Source organism: Aspergillus welwitschiae (assembly GCF_003344945.1).
Source record: "Aspergillus welwitschiae strain CBS 139.54b unplaced genomic scaffold BDQ94scaffold_14, whole genome shotgun sequence".
Classification (NCBI taxonomy): Eukaryota; Fungi; Ascomycota; class Eurotiomycetes; order Eurotiales; family Aspergillaceae; genus Aspergillus; species Aspergillus welwitschiae.
The window spans coordinates 88,381-105,018 of record NW_020798708.1 but is presented as its reverse complement, the minus strand read 5'-3'; the positions used below and the strand labels follow the sequence as shown (position 1 = coordinate 105,018).

General features: G+C 52.2%; 6 protein-coding genes across 6 annotated transcripts; 4 read left to right on the top strand and 2 right to left on the bottom strand.

Annotated features, from left to right (window-relative positions):
- Positions 1 to 459: 459 nt before the first annotated feature.
- On the top strand, positions 460 to 1,742 carry BDQ94DRAFT_169847 (fructose-bisphosphate aldolase FBA1; the record flags this gene model as incomplete). Its single annotated transcript, XM_026771364.1, has 4 exons — positions 460 to 567; positions 641 to 751; positions 826 to 1,128; positions 1,182 to 1,742. 4 exons carry the CDS (start codon positions 460 to 462, stop codon positions 1,740 to 1,742), a joined length of 1,083 nt encoding a protein of 360 aa, XP_026626793.1.
- A 1,600-nt stretch (positions 1,743 to 3,342) lies between these two features.
- BDQ94DRAFT_142638 (putative DUF221 domain protein) lies at positions 3,343 to 6,736 on the top strand. The gene is made up of 3 exons (XM_026766071.1): positions 3,343 to 3,685; positions 3,748 to 4,296; positions 4,355 to 6,736. Exons 1-3 carry the CDS (start codon positions 3,602 to 3,604, stop codon positions 6,575 to 6,577), a joined length of 2,856 nt encoding a protein of 951 aa, XP_026626792.1. The 5' UTR covers positions 3,343 to 3,601; the 3' UTR covers positions 6,578 to 6,736.
- Positions 6,737 to 8,892: 2,156 nt separating this feature from the next.
- BDQ94DRAFT_169845 (heme-dependent oxidative N-demethylase family protein) lies at positions 8,893 to 10,309 on the top strand (the record flags this gene model as incomplete). Its single annotated transcript, XM_026771363.1, has 4 exons — positions 8,893 to 8,994; positions 9,047 to 9,179; positions 9,252 to 9,988; positions 10,079 to 10,309. 4 exons carry the CDS (start codon positions 8,893 to 8,895, stop codon positions 10,307 to 10,309), a joined length of 1,203 nt encoding a protein of 400 aa, XP_026626791.1.
- On the bottom strand, positions 10,055 to 11,674 carry BDQ94DRAFT_26056 (homoserine dehydrogenase). Its single transcript, XM_026775343.1, has 2 exons — positions 11,606 to 11,674; positions 10,055 to 11,482 (listed from the first exon to the last, which is right to left on the bottom strand). The coding sequence occupies exons 1-2, from the start codon at positions 11,634 to 11,636 to the stop codon at positions 10,401 to 10,403; spliced, it is 1,113 nt and encodes a 370-aa protein (XP_026626790.1). The 5' UTR covers positions 11,637 to 11,674; the 3' UTR covers positions 10,055 to 10,400.
- Positions 11,675 to 11,900: 226 nt separating this feature from the next.
- On the top strand, positions 11,901 to 12,995 carry BDQ94DRAFT_169843 (CCDC174 family protein; the record flags this gene model as incomplete). The annotated part of the gene is made up of 1 exon (XM_026771362.1): positions 11,901 to 12,995. The coding sequence occupies one exon, from the start codon at positions 11,901 to 11,903 to the stop codon at positions 12,993 to 12,995; it is 1,095 nt and encodes a 364-aa protein (XP_026626789.1).
- A 177-nt stretch (positions 12,996 to 13,172) lies between these two features.
- Positions 13,173 to 15,584, bottom strand: BDQ94DRAFT_26028 (uncharacterized protein). Its single transcript, XM_026775342.1, has 8 exons — positions 14,918 to 15,584; positions 14,421 to 14,855; positions 14,291 to 14,368; positions 14,010 to 14,242; positions 13,834 to 13,945; positions 13,682 to 13,786; positions 13,448 to 13,626; positions 13,173 to 13,396 (listed from the first exon to the last, which is right to left on the bottom strand). The coding sequence occupies exons 1-8, from the start codon at positions 15,331 to 15,333 to the stop codon at positions 13,350 to 13,352; spliced, it is 1,605 nt and encodes a 534-aa protein (XP_026626788.1). The 5' UTR covers positions 15,334 to 15,584; the 3' UTR covers positions 13,173 to 13,349.
- Between the last annotated feature and the right edge of the window lie 1,054 nt (positions 15,585 to 16,638).

Here is a 16,638-nt window from a genome sequence, read left to right as displayed (position 1 = left end):
GTCCGGTGTTGTAGACTTAAAAAGATTTCTACAAGGTCCAGGATTGAAGTTCGAAATTCTTTCCTTTTCGCCCCTTTTTCTTCTACCCCTTCTTGATCTACAATCTTCACTAGCATCACCACGAACAGTGCTCTCCCGTGGAACCCCAACCGGTCACTGAAATCATACTGAACACATCATTCCCCACCACCCGGTGAGTCCTTCGAGTACCGTTGGCCCCTCCATGTCCCAAGTTCCCCCCCTCCTGGTCCTTCGTTGCCCCTCCTTGCCCGTGCTCGTCATTTAAACGTCCAGCTCCGTATTCGTCGCTCGGTAAAGCTTTTAGTCCTCTGCCACAGAATTTATTTGGTCCCTCTGTCTCGCTCCTCCTGCTGTTGTCCTCTTCTCTCTTCTCCATCCATCAAGCAATCAATTACTCATCAATCTACCTCCCTTAGTCCTCATTTACAAACAATCACAATGGGTGTCCTTGAGCAGCTCTCCCGCAAGTCCGGTGTCATCGTCGGTGATGACGTTCTCCGTCTCTTCGAGTACGCCAAGGAGAAGGGCTTTGCTATCCCCGCCATTGTAGGTCTCACCACCCCTCAATTCCATCCCGAAAAAGAGACCAGAGTGACTAACAGCTGCCCCATCGCATCAGAACGTGACTTCCTCCTCCACCGTCGTCTCTTGCCTTGAGGCTGCTCGCGACCAGAAGTGCCCCATCGTCCTCCAGGTTTCCCAGGGTGGTGCTGCCTACTTCGCTGGAAAGGTATGCTTAGAAACATTACTGACCCATAGGTGCTCCTTTGAAGCCAAAAAACAGGCACTGACTGTTCATGATAGGGTGTCAGCAACGATGGTCAGAAGGCCTCCATTGCCGGTGGTATTGCCGCTGCCCACTACATCCGCAGCATTGCTCCCGCCTACGGCGTCCCCGTCGTCCTCCACACCGACCACTGCGCCAAGAAGCTCCTTCCCTGGCTCGATGGTCTCCTCGATGAGGATGAGCGCTACTTCAAGCTCCACGGCGAGCCCCTCTTCTCCAGCCACATGATTGACCTGTCTGAGGAGCCCGTCGACTACAACATCCAGACCACCGCCGCCTACCTCAAGCGTGCTGCTCCCATGAAGCAGTGGCTCGAGATGGTATGTTCTACTTTCACTGCTGCTAGATAAGAGCGTCGACTGACTGTGTTTAGGAAATCGGTATCACCGGTGGTGAGGAGGATGGTGTCAACAACGAGGATGTTGACAACAACTCCCTGTACACTCAGCCCGAGGACATCCTGGCCATCCACAACGCCCTCGCCCCCATCAGCCCCTACTTCTCCATTGCCGCTGGTTTCGGTAATGTGCACGGTGTCTACAAGCCCGGCAACGTCCGTCTCCACCCCGAGCTCCTCCAGAAGCACCAGGCCTACGTCAAGGAGAAGACCGGCTCCTCCTCTGACAAGCCTGTCTTCTTTGTCTTCCACGGTGGCTCTGGCTCTTCCAAGGAGGAGTACAAGGAGGCTATCAGCTACGGTGTTGTCAAGGTCAACCTTGACACCGACATGCAGTTCGCCTACATGTCCGGTATCCGTGACTACATGCTCAACAAGAAGGACTACCTCCTGACCGCTGTCGGTAACCCCGACGGTGAGGACAAGCCCAACAAGAAGTTCTTCGACCCCCGCGTCTGGGTTCGTGAGGGTGAGAAGACCATGACCAAGCGTGTCCAGGTTGCTCTGGATGACTTCAACACTGCTGGCCAGCTGTAAAAAGGTCTTGACGTTTACCTGATGTGATGTGCCTTCGGAATATGACGAAACCAGATACCAGTACATAAAATGACAATTCAAGAACGGCAAAAATAAGTTGTTTGTTTGATCGTAACCTGGAAGCAATGATTCGGGGGCCCATTGGCTGCCTGTTCGGGGGTGCTTGATGTGGTTGACACGGAGTTCTGAGAGCGGTGATGATGCTGATGATGATGTATGTAGTAAGTAGTCTGAAGACAAAATAAAGTAATGTCTGCTGTCTGAAAGTTAATGCGCGAGTTGTGATCACTTCGGCAGCGTATCCGAGCGATGACTTCATGGACCCGTGTTGCTCCAATGACCCGTAAATAATGGAGTTTGTCTCGGGACATCAATTCACGCAAACATGAGTGTTCTCCCGCTCTGGATGTATAAATAGAATACTGGGGTGTGATGCTGTCAGCTTGGACCCATGATCACCATCGAGGTCGACCAGTAAGAGGGAAGCTAATCTGTGTATATCAGCTCTATCTACTTGTCTCTTCTGTACCTTGCACCAATGCAATTAAATCCCTTTCCGTGGCCACCAGTATCTGTGCGCAGCTGATAGAAACCTTCGTTCATGGGTCATAGTGCCGGACCCTGAAACCTGATTGAGTTAGTGGTTTTGGTCGCTCCCAGTTTGCATGGCCTTCAGCTTCTCCGTCCCCCTTTTCTGACTGTGTAAGATGGATCCTCACAACTATTGGCAATAGTAGTAGAATAGCCGTGCACCGATTAGAGCATTCATGGTGCGAAAAGGGGTTACATAATCCGAGAGATCAAATAGCCACATCAGCCGGTACTTGGGTATCATGAGGTGCCGTCATTTTCGTCTACAGTGCCCAATGAGACTGAGATATCGGTGACAGGGCCCGTCTTCTTTCACTTGATGGAATGGAAGAAGTGCTTTCTGTGCTCCATCTGACCCAGAGCCACAGAGTTGCTGGTCAGCCACACTGGTAAGTATGGTCAGGTAAGGTACCCGGACGACATTGCCATGTATCGTGGCCAATCAAGCCAATGGACGCCCCGAAATACAGGCCTCCACTGGGTGTAAATGCCAAGAATGTGTCTCAGAAAGGCAGCGCTAGTCCGAAGATGATCAGAAATTGTTCCAGACTGGATGGCAATGACTGACCGGGATTGGCCCACCAAAATAGCAGCCGGTCGAGGATGGGGCATGAACCAACCAAATTGCCCGAGTGGATCAGGGCTGTTGTGGTTTTTGCTTTTTTGTCACTGAACTTGCTGGAAAGTCTGATTTTGAGGCGAGCACTGCTGGCACGGTCATCGAGTGACCCTTGAAACCGTGCGGCAAAGAACGAGCATGGAGGGCCTGAAGGACGTGGAAGGGGGAAGGGGAAATAGTAGCTGAATACATATACAATCAAGCAGGGGAATCAAGCTTCCTACATTCTAGATCGTCTGTCCCCAGTCATGCGAGAACCAATGACACCACAGACAGCGTATCACTACTTAATTAATTAATGCATTTCCGACCGAGCCTGCCTGTCATTCGGGCCTGATACGTACCTCCGGTACGTAAGTAAGACCGCCCATTGATCCCCAGAAGAATGGATTGATGGGCACAACGGCCACTCCAACCTTGTCGGCGTCGTGTGTTCCAGACCCGCCTCCAACAAAACCCACTCGGGCCCTCTGCTTCTCCATCATCATTCATTTTCTTCCGTGGCCATCAGTTCCTTTATCTGGTTCGGTTTCACTCTCGTTTTCTTCCCTTCTCTTCCGGTGGCATCGTCCCCTCTTTCTTTGTCTATCTCGTCCTTCCTCATTCTCCCGTTTTGCTCCCTCGATGCCGCCTCGTCTCGCCCGCCATCATGCATCCTAGCGCTCTTCAGCAGCGCGATGACGACCCCACGGAGCAATTCCTGAAGCTCATCTCGAATCCATTCTCATCTGCCGTATGTTTTTTTCGCCCGCCCGCCACTTTCAGCCTCCAACAGTCAGCTAAGACTTTTTATAGTTCCAAGTCAACGCCATCTGGGCTTCATTAGCCACCTCCGCGGGCTTCTCCATACTCTTAGCCTTATTGTTCTCCCTCTTCCGCCCTCGCCATTCGGTCGTCTATGCGCCCAAGGTGAAACATGCCGATAATAAACACACCCCGCCGCCGGTGGGTAGGGGCTTTTTCGCCTGGCTCAAGCCCGTTCTGCGGACCAAGGAGCCGGCGTTGGTCGAATGTATTGGTCTCGATGCGACCATGTTTGTTCGCTTCACCAAGATGTGCCGGAATATCTTTATCTTCTTGAGCATCATCGGCTGCGGCCTCATGATTCCGCTCAATCTCACACAGAGCACGGGAGATACGGTGTCTCAGTATGGTGCCTTCTCGACGATGACCGTGCTCTACGTGACATCCAACGCAATTTGGGGCCAGGTGATCTGCGCATGGGCCTTCGATGCAATCATTGCTTTCTTTCTCTGGAGAAATTACAAGGGCGTGCTGGCGCTACGGAGGAAGTATTTCGAGAGTTCCGAATATCAGCGCAGTCTTCATGCGCGAACCTTGATGGTGCGATGAAGCAATCTTCTAGACTTGACATATCCGTACTGACCTCTTTCGCCGGTAGATCACTGATATTCCTCCCGCAGCTCGAGGGGATGAAGGCGTTTTGCGTCTGACAGATGAGGTGAACCCGACCGCCGCCGTCCCGCGAGCCTCCATCGGCCGAAACGTCAAGGGACTACCTCGTCTGATCAAGGAGCACGACGAAACTGTGCGCGAACTCGAAGCAGTCCTGGCCAAGTACCTTAAACACCCAGATCGTCTTCCACCGAGACGTCCAACCATGCGCCCTCCGCGGAAGGAAAGAAAGGAGCACACCAATGGCCGCGTGGATGCCATTGATTATTTGACGGACAAGATTAAAAGACTGGAAGAAGAGATCAAGCACGTTCGATCCTCGATTGACCGGCGCAATGCCATGCCCTTCGGTTTTGTCAGCTGGGATATGATTGAGCATGCCCATGCCGTTGCTTATACCGCGCGCAAGAAGCACCCGGAAGGAACTACAATTGTTCTGGCGCCCCGGCCCGATGACCTCATTTGGGAAAACCTGCCACTGTCGAAGGCCGCGCGCAAGTGGAAGCGGTTTCTTAGTGCAATCTGGGTGTCGCTTCTTACACTGGTGTACGTCGTACCTAACGGCCTGATTGCGATCTTCTTGTCCAATTTGAACAACCTGGCCTCGGTCTGGCCGGCATTCAAGACATCGATGGATAACAGTCCTTACATCTGGGCTGCAGTCCAGGGTATCCTGTCCCCCGCGGTGACCTCCCTTGTTTATATTGTCTTGCCTATTATCTTTCGTCGGTTGGCAATCCGAGCCGGCGATGTCACCAAGACCTCCCGAGAGCGCCATGTCCTCAACAAGCTCTACACTTTCTTTGTCTTCAACAATCTGATCGTCTTCTCCTTGTTTTCTGCGGCGTGGACATTCGTGTCCGCCGTCATTGACGCAGAGCGCTCCGATGAAAACGCCTGGCAAGCGATCAAGGATGGGAAGCTCTATATTAAAATTGTGAACGCTCTGTGCCAGGTCTCGCCATTTTGGGTGACATATTTGCTGCAGCGTAATCTCGGAGCCACAATTGACCTCATTCAACTGGTCTCGGTCTTTTGGGTCTGGTTCTCCAAGACGTTTCTCTCGCCGACGCCTCGACAGGCTATTGAGTGGACAGCTCCACCGGCTTTCGACTACGCAAGCTACTATAACTACTTCTTGTTTTACGCGACCGTGGCCCTCTGCTTCGCTACCTTGCAGCCAATTGTCCTCCCGGTTACTGCTTTGTACTTTGGCCTGGATGCCATGATGAAGAAATACATGCTCCTGTATGTCTTCGTGACGAAGACGGAGTCTGGGGGCCAGTTTTGGCGGGTCTTGTTCAACCGCATGCTCTTTGCCGTGATTCTCTCTAACATCATTATTATTATCGTGGCTACCGCCAAGGGCACGTGGACTATGGTTTATTGCGTGATTCCCCCTCCTCTCCTGATGTTGGCCTTTAAGTTTTACTGCATGAGGAAGTTTGACGACGACATCACGTTCTACAACCGCGCGAACTTGACAGACGCTGAAGCCCTGGCGGTCAGCAAGCCGAATAAGAAAGCATCAGAGCGGCTCAACTCCAAGTTCGGCCACCCGGCTCTCTACAAGCCTTTGATTACGCCGATGGTGCACGCCAAGGCTGCGGAGGCCCTGAAGCGTATCTATAGCGGCCGGCTGGGAACGTTCGAGGGCGAAGGTGAATACTCCGACATCGCCATGGATGCCATGTCGTCTTCGCACCCGGGCAAGTCCATGATGGACAATGCAGACCCAGCTCCGTTCGAAGTGGTCCCGGAGAACCATCTGGATTTCTCATACTACAAGAACCGCCCGGATTTCCGGGACGAGTTTGGCGGAGGTATCTACGGCCGGCCCGACGATCTGATGACCGAACGCTCGCACACACCGGCCAGTGCGCTGGGAGAATGGTCGCCAACCTCCTCGCGGGCGTCGTCTCCCGCTCCATCACTGCCGTCGTCGCTGTCCGGCTTGAAGCCACATGACACATACGACCCGACGTTGAATGAGCATATTCATCCCGCTTTCCGCGTGCCGGCCCCGATGAGTGGTGGATTCTATCAGCAGCGAAACGAGAGCGAGACGGAGTTGCTCCATCATGCGCAGGGCCCGGCGGTGAACGAGACGGTGACGCCGCTGGATCGGTGGCGGACGAGGGGATATGGACCTGTAGAGCAGGACGACCCCAGCTTCACCTCGTACGAACACTACCGCATGCCACGGTGAATGATCTTGATTTACAGCGTAACGATTGTGCATAGACATTGGGATAGGATTTGGGCGGAGTACGGAAGACATGTGCCTACGACTTTTGATTAGAATTGCTGTACATAAATTGCATAGAAGCATATTCCTGGACATTCTTCTAAAAGAAAATATACCTGCTTTGAATATATATAGTCTGTGTTTCCTACAATTAGCTTAGAAGTATTGTGGTTCGTGCACCCCCGCGGAAGGGTGCTGACGAATTGCCCAATTCGGCAGAGGTCGTATCCTCGCCAAGTCGGCCGGCGATCATCGAATCCCAGCAGTTTCCCCCTGTTCACCAGGGTTGTGTCCAAGCCTCGTCGCCTCCGGTGATGCCACCGCCTGTCATTTCTCTTCTCCGCACACGAAAATCCGACATTCGTTCGTTATTTACCTACCTTGCATCACACCACCGCTTGCCCGCCTTTTCTGCCTGCCCGCCCTATCGCCGGATCTCCGGGGACCAAGCCGGGCTTGCCAGCATCCACAGTATATCTACATGATCCTTCCTGCCAGCGCAGCAGCGTAACCCACCACATCCTTTCATTTATCATAACCATCTCTACGAGCGAAAGAACGTTCCCCCTGCATCCCGCAGGACACTGCACCACCTCTGACCGCCACACTGATACCGATGCAAATACCACAATACTCCAACCCACCTACCTAGTACTTTGCTTCCAACCTATACCACTATCTACTACACCCTGTCAACATACGATAAAACCACCCCAATGATGGCGTGGTACTCTCTCCTTCCGCCTACCCTCTCCTACATCGAAAGCTCGGTCGTGCACATCTTCGTCCGTTCCCCCTCCCCTCCCCCGCTCGGGGTACCCTGAGGAAGAAAAGAAGAAAGCAAGCAAACTAACTAAATGATATCGCATGAGCAGATATTCCTCGGCTTCGTGACTATATTTCCCTGGGCGGCGCTTCTCATCTTCGATATATGTTTGTACACGGGCCGCATGTTGACGTTCGAGTTACCGGTCGTGGGGGGTCGAGCTCGCGGGAAGCAGCGGCCAAGGGCGCCGAGCTTGAATGAGCGGCCGGGTGGACAGCCTCGGGTATTGGTGGGGCTGAGTGCGAATACAAGTAGTGGCGGAGGTGGTGATAATGGCCGGGAGAAGGGGCTGGAAGGGGTGACGAGGAGGGTGGTTGCTCAGGTGGAGGTTGATGGTGGTGTTCGTGGTGGGAATTGATACCTGGGGTGGTGGTTATAATTGGGGATGCGAGTGAGGTATAACGGTATGGGATATTGATGGTGAAACCTCCTGGTGAGGGCACATACCATATCTCCTGCCTTTGATGACTGATCTGGTGCATTTTACTTGAGGCGTGCGTTTGAGATTTTGTTAATGTGGCATTTTTAATACCCCTGTACCTATATTAGGTTGTTGCTTTTTTGTCTTCTCAATTTTAATGGTTGGTTTCTTGTTGAGTGGCTTGCCGAGACACCAACCTGCCTGCCTTGCTCAATTGATGACGGTTTACTTTATGTTCTTGTTCAAGGTTTGTATACCGTGTGATCTTATTTTCTACCCGGCTTATATCTCTCCTGCTTCAGACAACTTAGTACTGGCAGTAGAGATGTTTGCTTAACATACCAAATTGTTACCGTTATCGGAATCTTGCTGGTCAATTCCCTAAATTCTCAATCAGCTGGTCTTCTGTTGCGTTGCTCGGTCATTTCTATCCTTGCATACTTATCATCCTTCTATACAACTCACCTAATTTAAGCAATCCAAAGCTAGCAGCATAACACATTAGGGATAGTGAAAGTATCTGCCTCCCCAAATGGCCACGATAACATCATATCAGATCATACCAAGTCCTGATGCTGACCAAGTCATAACCAAGAGCTTCAATACAAGTTGCAGGAAACACTCTGAGGCACATCTCTCGCCAAATAACTGTCTTATCAGACATAATACATCCATTATCTTCACAAGGTCAACCGAGGAGAGAGCATACCCGGTCATGGATCATCATTGATGTAATACCATTTCCAATACGACCTCGTGAGCCATCGCCGGAATGGGGAACTCTTCCCCGCATCCGCTATCTCCAACCGCCATGCCATCCATCCCTTCTATCAAGCAGCTATCAACTCCCGCCGAGTCGGGGATTCGAGCAATCGGCGATGGACGGGCGTATCAGCCAATCGCGGATCAAGATACGCTGCATGCACTACATGCAGTATTAGTATACTGATAACTGAGATGTACAAGAGCTAAAGACCCCCCTCATTCGCTTGTCTTTGACAGTTCACACCGACCTCAACCACCATCAATATGGACATGACCATAGAAGATTGGATTTTCTATATCCAAAACAACCCTATTGTCGTAGTTTTCCTTGTCCTTGCACTGTGGTTATTCGGATTGTGGAATCGAGTAAGTCTACTTCTGTCTACCAGTGCACGCAATCGACTAACAATATGCGCAGCAATCATCTCCAGTCATTCCTAAAGATGAAGAAGATACCTACCCTCCAATCATTCCCCTCCCATCCTTCAACTGGGAGACCACGGAACCTATCAAATACCGTCCCTTCAAGCCAAAGTACCACCTCAGCATGGGTAGGCATCCTATGCCCCTTCCCATCGAAGCCACCCAGACAGACAACATCAACTAACAAAAGCAAAACCCAGCCCTAACAACAACCGACATATCCCATCTCATCCCCATGGACAAAACCTACAAAGACCGTCTCTCCCTCCGCCAATCCCTCCTCGCCCAATACCCCACCATCGTGGTAGGCGTCACTTCAGCAGGCCAGAAACCAGATAGTCCCGTCTACGCCGCCATCACCGAACTCTACGACTTCATTGTAGGCGTATACCTTCCCACCCGTTACCCAAGCATGTTTACACTTGAGACGATCCAGCCCCAAGATCACACCACCACCACCAACAAGAAGAAGAACAGTCCTACCAAAACCCTATTGAACAAAGTAACCAACACCCGCATCCCCCTCCCCCACACCGGCTCCGGCCGAGATATCCTCTCTACCCTGGGGACATTCGTCGACGAGGACTTTCTCGTTTTACTTCCTGATTCATCCCCTCAACCCAAGGAAAACCAAGAAGAAGAGAAGAAATATACACTAGAAGCATACACAACCTTCTACCCCGCCGGCTTCGACACGCGCGAAAAGCTCGGCAAGCGGCTGTCGACGATCCACGACCCCGTGCCGCAGTACAAAGAGCGGCTGGAGAAAAGCATGGATCGGTTCTTTGCGAGACTTGAGGTTGGGAAGGTCGTGCAGCGCGTGAACTGGAGTATTAATACCCAGGGGACGGGGCTGTTTGCTGCGTTTGGGGGATTGCATGGGCATGAGGGGGAGAGGGAGAAAGTCTTGGGAGTGGAGGAAGTGGATGGGGATGTGGTATGTCATGCTTGTATTTCCCTTTTTTTTTGGTTCTCTCCGTTTTCTGTTTTCTTTTGGGGGTCTGGAACGTATACTGACTATGTGTAGACACTCCTTCGGTGTGAACGTCAGACCTTGCATCGGTTACCGAAGACCAAGGCGCTGGTGTTCACTTTTCACACGTATACGTACCCGATTCGGGAGGTCAAGGAGGAAGGGCTGGGCGAGGAATTGGCGTTGGCGATCGATGGGTTGAAAGAAGGGAATGTGCCTGAGATCCATCGCTATAAGAGGGGTCCTGTGTGGGGGGAGGCGGTTAAGGAGTATTTGAGGGCGTAGTATACACTTGGTATCATGTCATGTTTTAATTTTGAGGGACATATCCTGTTCTATACTCTAGACCCATCTCCGAATAAGAGATGTGAAAGGTCTACTGCAGTCTCTGCACGACCTTGATCAAATCGGCCGACACACCCATAGCAGTAACATCACCACCAGCACCAGCACCCTGCACAATGAGCGGGTTGCTTCCATACCGCTTAGTATAGAAGCTAATGATGTTGTCACTGCCCTTCAGGCCAGCAATGGCACTATCCTTATCGAAGCGCTGCAATCCAACACGCACCTCCTTCTTGCCAACATCCACACTACCCACGTACCGAACAACCTTACCCTCCTTCTCGGCACTCTCCTTAATCTCCGTCATCTGGCCATCAAACTCGGCCAACCTCTCCATGAAAGTCTTAACACCCTCCGCAGAGCCATCCAATCCCCTCAACTCCTCGGGAATCAACGACTCAACGGGGAACGCATCAGGAGCCTGGACCTCCAACCCAGCAATACGTGCCAGGATAGTCAACTTTCTCGCAACATCCATACCATTCAGATCATCTCTCGGATCAGGCTCAGTGTAACCCAACTCCTTCGCCTCAGCCACAACCTCACTCCACTTCCGTCCAGCACCAGCTCCACCAACCGGCGCAAAAGTGTTGAACAAGAAAGAAAGCGTACCCGAAAACACACCCTCGATGCGCGTCACCTCGTCACCAGTGGCAACCAGATCCCGCAGCGTAGAGATAACAGGCAGACCAGCACCGACGGTACTCTCATGGTAGACAAGGGCGTTGCCCTGGGCGGCGGAAGCGAAGATGTCCTTCCAGAGGGACAGGTCGGAGGAGAAACCCTTCTTGTTGGGGGTGACGATGGAGATGCCCTTGCGCAGGAAGATGGGGTAGGAGGCGGCGAGGGCGGGGTCGCTGGTGTTATCGACGAGGATGGAGCGGCCGGGCGCGGAGGAGAGGTAGTTGGCGATTTCTTCAGCGGAGAGGGCGCCGGACTTGGTCAGGGAGGGGGTTGCGCTGGCGGTCTTCCATTCCGCGGCGGGGATGCTGGGGCTGTAGGAGGGGGTCGGGGAGAGGAGGGTTTGGGTGGAGCGGGCGAGGAGGATGAGCTTGGGGGCGTTGGGCAGGCGGGCGAGCTGGTGCAGGAAGGCAGTGCCGACGCCGCCGACGCCTGGTGTTGGTTGTTAGTTTAATTGAATATTTGCAGTTGTAGTTATGGTGGTGGTGGTGGTGATTCTCGCAATGCTGGGCTGGGTGCTACTGCAGCGCTGTTTGGGGAAGTTGCGGAACTTACCAATGATACCGAGGAAGACAGGGGCAGACATATTCAGTTGATTTGGACAAGTAAAGCGCTATACTTCACACACAGAGACAATTGAACGAAGAAGAGGAGCAAGAGGAGGGGAAAGATGAGTCGGAGGGGTGCGCGGGGCCATCCTAGATCGGCTTAGTCATCGTCCTATATCGGACCCATCTCAGCTCCTAGTTTAGTTAGTAACTATCTTTCAAGTCTCCAAGGTATAGCTACCCACCAGGGACATCCTACATTTTCCAACAACACATCATTCAGTCACAGAAGCGTATCCACCATGTCCAATCCATCTCTATACGGACAACCACGAACGAAAAAATCGACACAGTCCGAAGCCCCCTCCGCCTCCACCCTCGCCTTCACCAGCACCCTCTCCTCCTTAATCGCCAAAGACAGCACCGACTCCTCATCAACTCGCGGCACCGGCCGCCCACGACCCTCTAAAGCTCCCAAATCCGACATCTTCAGTCGCCCCAACAAAGGCGCACAGAAACGTGCCGCTGCTGACCTCCGCGACGATGACAACGCCGCTCTGCAGCAGGCGCACCAGCGCACGCAGGACATCGGGGCCGTGGACGCCGCCACGCTACACCGGTCCAAACGGCGGATGGAGGAGAAGGTTCGGATGTACGAAGACATGTCGCGGGGACTATATCTAGCCGGTGGAGAGAGTGATGATGAGGAGGATGACGTTGGACCGGGGGATGCGTATCTGGCTCGGTTGCGGCGCAAGGAGAGGGAAGGGTTAGTGGATTTTGATCAGAAGTGGAGAAAGGATGACCGTGAAGATGATGAGGAGGATGAAGATGAAGGAGAAGACAATGATGATAATGCGTCGATTGTTTCCTACGAAGATGAACTCGGCCGGTCACGGCGCGGACCTCGAGCAGAGGCGGCGCGTGCGGCGGCGCTTAAAGCGGAGGAAGGGGAAGGGCGAGGAGGAAATACAGAGAGGTGGCGTCCGGCGCGCCCAGATAATTTGATCTATGGGGCGACGGTGCAGGCGGAGGCATTTAATCCAGATGCGGCGGTTGCGTCACGGATGTCGGATCTGGCTGCGCGGAGGGATCGGTCGGCTACGCCGCCGGAGGAGATGCATTATGATGCTGATGCGGAGGTGCGGAATCGGGGTACGGGGTTCTATGCTTTCTCGAAGGATGAGAATGTACGGAGACAGCAGATGGAAGAGTTGCTGAATGCGCGGGAGGAAACGCAGCGGGAGCGAGACGCCAGGCGGGAAAGACGTGCGGAGCGCGAGCGGTTAAGGGATGAACGGAGGAAGAAGGTCGATGAACTGAGGGCTAAACGACGCGCGGAGATGTTCCTCGCCGGTCTGGGAGACGCGGGTCTACTGGCAGGGGGCAGTGGATAGAGGTTGACGCTTTATATTTGCATTTTAGCTGCTTGATTATGTTCTATGATACCCTATTGATGATATATTATGCTAATGAATTCATTTGGTTTCAACAATCCATGGTACATGCATCTCGCCTTTGAGGGACGGAGGGTATCATTGCCTGATAAGGCAGCTTTATGTGCAGTGAAAACGTACAATCATCAGAAACAACAATCCAGTAACAACCGTCATCATATGGCTCATTCCATCGTAAATCGTAACTCATTTGTCGTGATTGCTATATGTACTGGCGAGTCAGGACTGTTTCCTGTTCCTTGCCATAACTGATACAGAACATGCTAGATATCGCAAACATTGTTTTTCGTAGTGTTATAGGTGGGCGAGTTCGGCGATTGTGTCCATGAAGCCTTGAGCATCTAATACCAATCAGCATCTAAGACTTTTACAAAGGCAGCTACTGCCCATACCTGACTTGTTTGTGAACTTCAAGATATGCTCTCCTTTGGGTGTCCGAGGTGGATTATAACTGGGGAAGGTGAAAATGACCCGACGAAGGTCACGCAGTAAGATGGTCTTGGTGTCCACGCGGCGTATCCATCCTCTGGAGCCGATATGTTCCGTTATGAAGGCTGTCCAAACGGGCATCCTATGTAAGCTGCCCAATTAGTAATGGTAGTCCGTGGGATTGTCGTCTCTCTTACCGTTTCATCTCGCCCTTGTGGACTGATGCCTGCAGACGCACGGCTCCCGACACGTTATCTCGGTACACACGTAAGGCGTGGAGGAAGTCATCATCGACGATTTGCCTAGAACAGTCAGTCTCCATCAGCAGCATGCCATGACGGTCCCCTACCCTCCGAAATGTTCTTCCTCGTCGTCAAGTTCGTAATCACGAATGCGTTCCACAGGCCGACCAGAGTCCTGCGACCGTAGCGCTAAGAACGTGCAGAAAAAGATCACCATCTCTATGTTATGATATGTTAGCCTCTGGCTTTCCGGCTCTCTGTGTAACAAGTTTGGGTAACATACGCTCAATAGTGCTAAACTTAAGATTAGCCCACAGCACTAGTTCAGAGCCCCCGCGACGCCGTCGACATATTTGCAAGCAGGAACCAATACGAACGATCTCTAGCAGATTCAAGGGTAGACAAGAGTAATCACTGGACCGAGAGGTACGCCGGGATTTGCACACAATCCGTACGCGATGGTCATCTTCCCGTAGATAGAAGCAGACACGGAGATCCGAGTCACCACTAAAAGCACTGAAATACAGTCAGCTTAATTCGATATCTAGCATTGGATGAGCTCACAGTTGAAATAGCTCCTCGAATCCTTCATCATGAAGCCACCCTTTCACATTACCTTTCACCTCTCCGAGGCATTTGGAGCTAGTCGAATGTCAGCTATCTGTTGTACCCAACTCAGTCTGGCTAATTCCACCTTTCACCCACGTAAGGAATTGGGGTCATGGGGTGCTCATCCAAAAACACCCGTCTGGCCCAGTGGTCACTGACAGGGGTTGAGTCCATTGACTGGCTAGTCGCGGTGGTGCTAGTAGTTGGAGAGTCCGGTGCTGAGGGCACAGAGGGTGGAATGTCAGAGAACGTGGCTGATGATGTGGATGTAGGCGACTGAGGTGAGGAATGAGAAGGCCGTGCTCGCTCGTACGACCTGCGTCCGCGAGGTCTACGCGCATTGACCGGACTTCCTGGATCAGCATTGCTACCATTGCTGCTGCTGCTGCTACTGCTGCTAGAGGAAGGCGAACTCAGTGACATAGAACCCAAACGCGGTGCAAGTCGGCTATCCTGATGGACCAGTAGCCCTTTGAGATTGCTGCGAAGCGAAGCCATCAGACGAGTATCAGTTGCTTCACTACATAATACTCAAAAGTTAGTCGATCCGGGCCACAATAAAGAAGGGACTGGCTTACGCACCCTTTCATAATTTCACTCAAGTCCCTCAAAAACGATTTGTACTTGGCTAACCGAGTGGACAAAGATTCCTGGGATTCCTCCATAAAATGAGCGCAGATTTCCACCCATAATTGCTTGTACGCCTCGCTGGGGTCGCCTCTCCGTGACTCCAAATCATCGAAGAAGTCCAGCACGTCCTCAAGGGTATAGTTCAAGCTAGCACGGACCAATTCCAGATCAGGATGGATAGCGGATAGCCTGTAGCGGTAAGCCCGATTCCTTGCCATGCCCTCCAGGCCTTTGAGAAAGAGGCTGATCGAAAAGAGGTCGACGACGAGGCTGGTGATCTCCGTGTCATGTTCCGGCAGGAGATTGCTGAAAGAACGAAATCCTTCAGCTACAGCCTCCGCTGTCTTGTAAGAATCGTGCAAAGACATAGTGAAGGTCACCTATGGTGTGCCATGCATATATAGATACAGTTCCGTCCTTGAGCACCGCGGATGGTGATGAAGGTTACAGTACAACGGTTGTGTAGTGAGTGTGAAGTATGGGGGAAAGGTAGCGGCAAGGAATAACCAGCGCAGTCAAGCACGCAGAGGGCCGTGGGGGGTCTTCAATTATATGGAAGACCGGAAATAAAAATGCATGAAATAAGGGACCACGGGATAGGGCCAGACGGGAGCCGGGGAGGGGCAGGGAGAGACAACTCAGTAAACTACAACGATGGGGTCAGGAAGGGACGTCTTATCAGCGGGATCAGCCCTCGGGAGCATGTTTAGACTGAAGTCTCACCAGGCAACGGACGCAGACCGAAGGAGAATCTGCAACTGGTCCAGCTCTGAGGAGTGAGAGGGCAAGAAGGTCCCATTTACCCTTGGGACGCACACAAGGAGAAGTAAAATAGAGAAGAGGGTCGAGATCATTCGCACAAAAGAATGAATGCAGAACAAGAATCATTCCGCAAGTGGGGCAGGGATCTCGTCGTCAATCGCCCGAAAGGGTAGCAGCAAATGCGGCTCTCTGACAGCCGGACAGTCCTGGCAATGGAGCCAGAGATGCCTTTCACCATCGTCTAACTACCTCGGGCCCGTTGACGTGTTCATGCGGCAGAGGAGGCAAGAAGCCAATAATGAGCGGTGGAAATGCATGGTGGGATTGAGCGGTGATGGCCAGGACGGTCAGGATGGCAGACGAGGTGCAACCCCGCGGCTTGTCGCCATGTTGATGTTCTGCTGGCACTCTCAGCAAGTCAGTCATTAAATCCTTTGAGCCGCTGATAGAAAAAAGAAAAAGAAAAAGGAGACGAAAGAGAAAAGCACTTCTGGCAGGCGAAGGAGAACATGAATATCCAATGCCACATTGGATGTAAATCATACGAGAGGCAGTCCACCCCCGAGGGCTCCGGGCTTACTTGCAGGGGTCGCATTCCAGCTGGAACTTCCCCAAAACTTTATTCGGGTTTTACAGACTGCCTCGGTCACGAGACTCACTATACAGCAAGACGGACAACGCTGGTATAAGACAAGGTCCTATTCATCCAACTTGGCGGGCTTAGTAGCGGGCGCTCATCTCTTAGTATCAGACAAGCTTTTCCATGTAATATGGGCTTTCATACACAAGGCGTTCATACACATTTTGCAGAATAGCGATATTGTGCTACCCTGGTATTCAAAGCCATGGATCGTTACACCCTTCAACCTGACCCCAATAGGAGAATACTCGTGCTCACAAGAGCGTTAGTT